At 40.9% G+C, this 8,744-nt stretch overlaps 1 protein-coding gene across 1 annotated transcript in view; it reads left to right on the top strand.

The window, feature by feature from the left end:
• The first annotated feature begins 913 nt into the window (after positions 1-913).
• Positions 914-8,744, top strand: part of SEPTIN7 (septin 7) — a 112,695-nt gene continuing 104,864 nt past the window's right edge. The window contains exon 1 of the mRNA XM_053553393.1: positions 914-2,833. Within this exon, the coding sequence (XP_053409368.1) occupies positions 2,773-2,833 (61 nt within the window). The 5' untranslated portion in view covers positions 914-2,772. The remainder of the gene's footprint in view (positions 2,834-8,744) is intronic.

Genomic DNA, 8,744 nt, shown 5'->3' with positions numbered 1-8,744 from the left:
TGACAGTTTCTATTTTTGTCTGAGAGTGAATGAGGGAGGTGGTTTAAAAACAATGGAGAGAATCAGAAATGGCTGTTGTGGAAATCCCGTCCAGAATTTCATATCAGTTTCCTTTTTTAAACTTATTTCTGAATCAGAAAGTTAAGAACTAGGCTATGTTTTATAAATAAATGTAATATTGTAGGCAGTGCAGCAGAGATCATAAAACCAATACGATTCTTTCTTCACACCCCACATATAATTTGCATAATGCACACACATATATATATTATATAACACTATTAATGTTAGTGTTTAATGGCTATTAAACCTTCTTATAAAGAAAGTTCCACAGGATATCATCATCAGTTTGCCTGTAATATTCCATGTAATTTCCAAGGAAAAACAATGAAGCTGTTATAGTGGGGGGTGGAGTATGCAAGAACAAACTTCAGGCAAGGAAGTTACTATTATTTATATTAAGAATTTATCTATTTTCAGAGCACAAAATAACACAATTCACCTCTTTCATAGCCATTAAGAGATCCTCCTCAAAGAAATATGTCAACAGAGATGAGAGGCAAAGATTTTCTTCTTTAGACTATTGTATTAATGATAGCATTTGGTTTAATTTTATATTTTAAAATGATCTACATAAAAGGTAATATTTATTAAATATTAAATAAATTTAAGCCTGGGGTACATGTATTATTTCATTTAGTTATCACAAAACCCCTACTGGATAACTATTATCTCCATTTATACGTGAAGAAACTGGATCACAGAAAGTTAACTTGTCCTTGGTCACATACCTAATAATGATGAACTGAGATTTGAACCCAGGCTATCTGAATACAGAGGCCATACATTTATCCTCCTTTCTATGCTGTCTTTTTCAAAAACAGAAACTTAATGAAATTTCCTAAAGCAAAATGCTCATTTGACATTTCAGAAATTTACACAATGACTGGTTGGGCAGATGAGTTATAACACACTTTTATGAGTAATTCAGTAAAAATGTAGACTTATGAAACAGCGAAAGAAACACAAGACACAAAGTAAGTTGTTTTCTTAAATAAAATTTACCCCCTTAAACACTTACTTGGAAATATTTCAAGTATACATAAAAGTACTACAGTCCAATACACATGTACTCTCCAGTACCCTACACTTATCTTTTGCCATATATTCTGAGATTACTTTTGGAAGAAAATAAAACATTACAGATACAAGTGAACCTTTCCTGTTATATTCTCTTCTCTTCCTTTCTGGAAGTAACCATCATTCTGAATTTGGTATGCATCATTTCCTTATATGATTTTTACAGTTTGATCACACATTTTTATTTTTAAACTTTTACTTATGGTATACCATAGACATCTTTCTGCAATGTGCTTTTCATCTATATTATGTTAATGAACTTTATCCATACTAAGAATGGTAGCTTTATTCATTGATTTTCACTGTTCAGTATTCCGTGTGTTTATTTGCTCAACCATGTAACTTATTCATCCATTTTCCTATTAGTAAACATTTATTTCACTAATATAAGCTATACTGCTCTGAACATTTTTTGCACGTGCTCCTAACTTTGCTGTATACTGTAATTCCTCAATATGCAGTTTTAACAGGAAAAACAACACATGTGCACGAAGTATGCAGCAAAGAGAGCCATCAGTTTCAAGAAACGTACAAAAGACTGGGTTATCCGAGTAAAGGCGTTCACTAGAAAGCATCTGGGGAAGGTTCCAACGACAAAGCGACATTCATCGCTATAGTACACGATCGCAGAATCTTAGCCTTTCTTTACTCTTTAATTGCTTTAACTGTTACCCAAGTTTCAAGTGTCCATCCATTCATTTCGTCAACTAGAGAGCACCAAGCGGATAGAACCGGGCATCAATAAGGTGAGCCTACGTGAACGTGACCGTAGAGATGGCAGTGCTGCCTGCAGCAGCCGACCTCTTGGCTGTGCCAGGCCACCAAAGTGACAGCACGAGGAGCGTCGGGGCAACTGAAGTCTAACGTCACTTTTCATCCCGAAGCCGAGGAAACAGGGATGGACCAGGGCGTAGACACCTGCCTCCAAGTACCTCCACACTTTCACTCACAAAGCCTCCAGGTCAGTAGTTATAAGCCCAGGCGGGAACGCGGCCCCCACCCTGAGGCAGTTTCCCAGTCTAGCTTTTCCAGCAGTGCCCCTTCGCCTTACGCCAATTCCGTAAGGAGGCGCTGAGGCCAACCCGGCGGCTCCCGCAGCTCCAAAACCTGACGGGAAACTGCGCGGGGCGGCACTGACGGCGGCCATCTTTAATTCGGGCATGACCGCACCCTGGCAGCCCACCGACCACTCCCTCGGCGTCCTCAGGTTTTCGCCGACAAATGTAATGCGGTTAACCTTACAAGCAGTGTTGACCGAACATGCAAAAAGGCGCGACTATCCATGACCTCAAGGTGCTAAATCCGGTCAATTTTAATATGGCGCTAAACCTGAGTACCAAAATGTTGCTGACGCCCATGAAGTCATGCTCGACACCGAGCGCAGCAGTCGGGCAGAGGAGGGGGTACTCTCGCGAGATCCAAGGCAGCCTCTGCGGGGCCCGGAAGCCTTGTCTGAGGGGCGGGGGCGGAGGAGGGAGCGGGAGTCCGGCGAGAGCCAGTGGAGGAGTTTGCCTGCTGTCGCGTGCGTAAGCAGGTCAGCGACGCCGGGCGGCTGCGTCGCGGAATCGGCGTAGGCGGCTTTGGAGAATCGGCGGGCTGCGCCGCGCCGGGGCTGGTCGCGGGGGGGAGGGGATGTCGGTCAGTGCGAGATCCGCTGCTGCTGAGGAGAGGAGCGTCAACAGCAGCACCATGGGTGAGTCTCAGCTTTGGGCCGTGGCGACTCGGGGTCGGCGGCTCTTACTGCTGGGAGGCTCCGCAGCCGCCGGATCGAGTCGAGGGAACGCCCTGAGTCGAGGCGGGGAGCAGCGGCGAGGGGCGGTCTGGCGGGGGCGACGGCGGGCCCGGGGCGCGGCGGCGGCGGGCCCGGGGGGAGGGGAGGCGGCGGCGGCGGTGACAGTTTGAATTGAACGTGAGGAGAGCCCAGGCGGAGGCATTTCCTGTGCGGCGCGGGGTGGGCCCGGGGATCGGGAGCCGGGAGCCGCGGCCTCCGCGGCTGGAACTGCTCGAGGGGTCGTCTTAGCTCAGCGTTTGCCTCCCTCCATCCTCTCGCCTTCCCTCAGCCTCCTCCCGGGCCCGCCGGCTCCCGCGGCCCTGTCGCCGGCCGCGGCACCCTTGGCGGAGCTCCCCTCGTGAGGGAGTGGGCCTGGGACGAGGGTGGGATGGGTGTGCGAGCGATCGGGCCGGGGTGCCGTGTGGGCCGGCCCCGGGAGGGGGGCGGCGGGAGGGATGAAGAAGGATGCAGTGGGCTGAGCTGCGGTGCAGGCGGCGGCGGCTGTAGCAGCTCCGGCAACCGCCTGGCCTCCTGGCTTCCCCCTCCGCGTCTCTTGGGGTTGCCTTTCCCCAGGCGCAGCCAGGAAGGCCGGTGGATGGCGGGCGAGCCTTGAAACGGGGAGATCGGGAGCTGGGTTTGGGGCTTAGGCTCAATTTTTAGGAATAGGGAGAAGAGAACGTTTGGGAAGGGCGCCCTCCGGAGGAAGTGGGAAGGGTCCCTGTAAAAGGGAGGGAATGGAGATACGGACTGGAGAAGTTTGAGGAAATTAATTTTTGAAAATATGTCAGTATTTTCAGTTATTCTCCTAAGAAACCCTTTCATTTCCTTTCCTCCCCCACATATTGGAAAAAGAACAGGCCATTTCATTCACATTTTCCACTCCTGAGTTCCATTTCAACCGTGTGTATAGTCAGAAATAAGCAACTGAGATTTTTCTAGCACATTTGCATTTGCTACGTTACTTTTTGAGGTACAGGGTTTCATATCTGGGTTTTTATAGTTGTAGGAAAGAATTTGTGACGTCCAGGTGTTTGATTAGTTACTGAAATAATAACATAGTTCTTACATTCTTGCAAGTTTATTGCTAAATAGTCCAACTTTAAGAATTACTTTTGACTTTGTTACTTTGATGAAATGGAAGAGTATCTTCCAGAGTGGCCTTGAGAATGGAAATGAACAGATAATCTAGATTCACAAGGATTTCACTTGTTTTACATATTTATGTACATGCGGGTGATGAGTATAATCAGTTTTTCCTTCTAAAGTTTAAGCACAAGTTGAGGAGGAGCTTCTTTAGTCTGTAAGTGTATAGGCGGGGATGAACTTTATGGAATTCTGATAGACTGAAGGATGGATATAAACAATTACGGAGTAATGTACTGTTGCCAGCATTCCTTATTCCTCCAAACAGCAAGTGAATGAGCAAAGGGTGAGGGTGTGGGGTCATAGAGTAGAAAACAATCTTTCATCCCACTCAGCTGTTCAGTGGGTGAGACTAAAGGAGATAGAGTTGAGTGAAACTATGAAATAAATGTGGAAGCTGCATAGATGGTTTGCATGGTAGCACTGTGTCATTCTGTGATGGAACAGCATGATGGAGCTAGGTCCTCAAAGCACAGTTGTTAAAAATATCACATGCATTCTTAGGGTTAGAGAATTAAATTCCATAGCTGATAATGGAAATTCATGGTATGTTTATGGTTAAGTTGATTTTAATTCACAGAAAAGGGTATCATATTTTTCTAATTTAGTTTAACAATTTTTAGTTGATGGTTTTAGTTTGCAGATAAGGTAATTTGATGCTGTATCAATGGATTATGTTTTAGAAGTTTGTTACAAAATTGATTGTTTGAATTTATGCATTTTCCCATAGAAATAATTTCAGATAAGTCCATTCCAGAATTTCTGAAGTAGTCTGAGACAAGTTAGGACTCCTGACAGACCTTTGGGCAATTTAGAGGGGTATGCTACTACTACAACAACAAAGCTTAGGAAAAAGGAGAGAAGAAGAAGAGTTAGATTTGTGGCTTCTAAGATTTCAGTTTTGGGGTGTGATCAGATGAGGGTACTAGTCAAAAATAATAGTGGTAGATCAGGTTGGTTTCAGATTTACTATAGTTTGATGATATACATATTCACTAAAAACCGTATTCTGGGAATTGCCTGTAGAGTATTGTTACCTGACTAAATTACTAGCTGAGAACCATGTTTTACATTTTAATATGTTATCTTTGATTTTTGATGAGGAGTTCAACATTTTCATTTTAACAATTTATGCATTTTGCTAATTTTTTTTTTTTTGTGGCCGTGGCCAGGTTTGAACCCTACAGCTCCAGTATATGGGGCCAGCACCCTACTCCTGGAGCCACAGGTGCTGCCCCATTTTACTAAGTTTTGAGACAAAACTTTTTGTATATTTTTCTGTACAAAATTGGGAATGTAAATACATCAAATTTATTGTATATTGTAGAAAAATTATGTTTTTAAGGAATAAAATTTTAAGATAGCTTGATAGGGGTTTAATTTGCCAGATGAAAGCATACTATTAAATGTAGACTGTTGAACTTTGCAGCAATGTTTTGCAGACTGCAGATTGCTTATTAATGGGTCTTAAAATCAATTTTGTGAATTTCTACTAATATTTAAAAAGAAAAAATAAAATTAGCAGGGCATTGCACTTACTATGGATTTTTTTGAGGGGCGTTAAATTGTGTTTTTGAAGTACTATGTATTGGGCCAGGATGTAAATTTTTTTTAAATGAAGGATTATGGTTAAAAGTATAGTAATGGATGGGTTAAATTTATCATCTGTAAGCTTTACCTTAAGGGTTGGAAGTCTTGATGTGAAGAAGACTTTTAGGTTTGTGTGGCTTTTTCTTAATTTTGATTCATTTATTCTATACTCTGTGTAGCTAGTGTGGTTATATCTGGGGCTACTCCTGCTTAAGAGGAGGCATCCATCTTCCCTGAGCAGAAACCAGGGGGAGTCCCAAAAGAAAATAGTAGCATTCAGTGACTCTGCTGTAGGCCTTGAGGAGAGATATGATCTTTTCCTTGTTTTTGTCTTGTCCTTTTGCATCCTCAGAAAGCTAGAGACTGAATTTTGAGTATGGGCTGGGGAATGAGAGGCCAAAGAGGCAGCTTGACTTGCTTTCAGTGTTGAAGGCCATGGGCCAGACACACACAATGTCCTTGTCACTCATAGCTGGTATAGTCCAGTTTTTGAGAGGTAGGAATTACACATAGGGGTTTGAGTTCAAAATCTTAATGTTGATGGAAGCATATAGTATAATAATTAAGAACATGTTTTGTTGTCAAATGTGGATTCAAATCCTGGCCTTGCCAGTCAATAGATGTGTCAGTCAGCATAGGTTAGGTTAGTGCTTCTCAAACTGATGAAGGACTTAAAAAATTTTTTTTAATCCACTGTGGATTGATGTCATTGTAAAATATAATAAAAAAAATGGTCACGTATTGTTTGCTTAATGATGGGGGTACATTCTGAGAAATGTGTTATTAGGCAATTTCATTATTGTATGAAAATCATACAGTATACTTTAAAAAAAAAACAGACGGTAATCTAGTACACACTTAGGCTATATTTATAGCTTTTTGCTCCTAGGCTACAAACTTGTACCTAGTTCAGTATTGTACTGAATACTGTAGGCAGTTGTAACACAGTGGTATTTGTGCTTCTAAACATATTTAAACATAGAAAAGATAACATGCTATGCTATAAACTTACGAATACTAGCACATCACTCAGTGATAAGAATTTTTCAGTTCTATTACAATCTTATGGGATCACTGTCATATAGGTGGTCCATCATTAATTAAAATGTCCTGCAGTGTTTGAATTTATTGTAAATTAAAGAAAATGAAGATGGAGTAAGACAAAGTATAAGCCTAAATTTTTATGAACTGCAATAAACGTAAAATTATTCTGCTATAAAAAATCCACTTTTGTAGTCTCCATTTCTATACTTCTTTGACGTAAACTTGTAAACAATTCACAGACTGGCTCACTGGTCCACAGATCTCATTTCAAATATCATTAGGTTACCTGATGCTACAGTAACAGTCATGCTAATGTTTATATACAGTACTTAGTTCAATGTTTTATAACTTCAAAAGTACTATACTTTGAAGGCTGAGGAGAGTAAATAAGTTTTCCCTATGATGGGAGTGGGGTTAGCCTGAAGCTTTTTAAAACTTTCTGAAGCTTTTTAAGTCTTATGTAGTTACTTGACATTTACATTTTCTTCTATATTTGTTTGCTTTACTTTTGTGAAGATGAGACTTTCTTCTTTCCCTACCAATCTGGAAGTAAAAATCAACTTCCCTGAAGGAATTAATGCTGTTGTTTTTTGTTTAACTCTGAGGCTACAACTGAGTACTTTTGGTAGCTTCATTTGAGGTGAGGCTCCTGTACAGTTTCTCATTTTAGAATTATTTATGGTGGGGGTGGGGATCCTGTGCATTGTAGCATATTAGCTAGCATCCCTGGCTTCAGTGTATTAAAGTGGCAATAGCACATGCCTTCTACAGTTGTGAAAATGAAAAAAAAAAAAAAATGTTTGCAGACATTGCCAAATATCAGCTGAAGGTCAGAATCATCCCTAATTAAGATCCACTGCATTAGATGATGGAGAGCTGGTGAAGGATTGTAGGAGAGAAGAAAGAAGTCTTCTTTAACCTTCTTGCTTCTTAGTTCTTCTTCCTGGAACTCCTATTATTTAATATTCTTAGTATTTCCCAAACTTGGGAATCAGAATCACTTAGGTGGCCCTGTTTTTTTTGTTTTTGGTATAAATTTATCATTAATTATTTTTGCAAAGTGTAATCAGTAATTACTGGACTTAGAACATTATGCTAGGTCAGTATTTTCCAAAGTATAATTGATGACCCTTATGCACAAAGGTTCAACCATGGCCTGGAATTAAAAGTGCGGATTAACTGGTGTTTACTATAGGCCCACTGATTCACAGTGTTCCGGAGAGGAGCCCAGGAATCCGCATCTCCAAATGCTTCCCAAATTATTAAGTAATTTTATTGAGTTATGGCTTTCATACAATTAAATATTTAAGCATTTAGTTTAATGAATTTTGACATATGCATGCCCACATACTTTTTGTAGCCTTTATTTCAATCAAGATACAGACCATTTCCACCATCCCAGAATTTCTTCTTCTCCATTGCAGTTATACTGCTAGTGCTTCAGGTAACCCGTGATCTGATTTCTAATAGCCATAGATGTGTATTTTGTTTTGACAGCTTATTGAGATACAATGCATATATACTTGACTCATTTAAAGTCATTTCTGGGTAGCTTTTTATTTTTATTTCAGATTAATATGAAAGTGCAGATGGTTAGGTGTCTGCATTAGTGTCTGCATTTGTTAGATGAAAGTGCAAGTTGTCATTGATCCCTTCACCCAGGAGGTATGCCTTATACCCTTACTTTGTGCCATTAGGCAAGAGCACACCCATACCCCTTCCTCTCCCTCTCCTTTCTCTCTCCCCCTGACACTTGAATTCATTTGTGTTTTTCTCTCCTGTGGTTGCCTAGTTGTTCCTCTGCTGGTTTCCTATTGGTAATGAATTGAGTACATTGGACACTCTTCCATTCTTGTGATACTTCACTAAGGAGAATGTTCTTCAACTCCATCCAGGTTGATACAAAAGATACAAAGTTTCCATCTTTCTTATAGCTGAATAGTGTTCCATGGTATACATTTACCACAGTTTATTAATCCATTCATGGGTTGATGGGCATTTGGGTTGATTCCACTACTTGGCGACTATTAATTAAACTGCAATAAATATTCTAGTG

The sequence above is a fragment of the Nycticebus coucang genome, chromosome 11, assembly GCF_027406575.1.
Source record: "Nycticebus coucang isolate mNycCou1 chromosome 11, mNycCou1.pri, whole genome shotgun sequence".
NCBI classification, from domain to species: domain Eukaryota; kingdom Metazoa; phylum Chordata; class Mammalia; order Primates; family Lorisidae; genus Nycticebus; species Nycticebus coucang.
The sequence above is the reverse complement of the archived record's forward strand: the minus strand, read 5'-3'. Positions and strand labels throughout refer to the sequence as shown.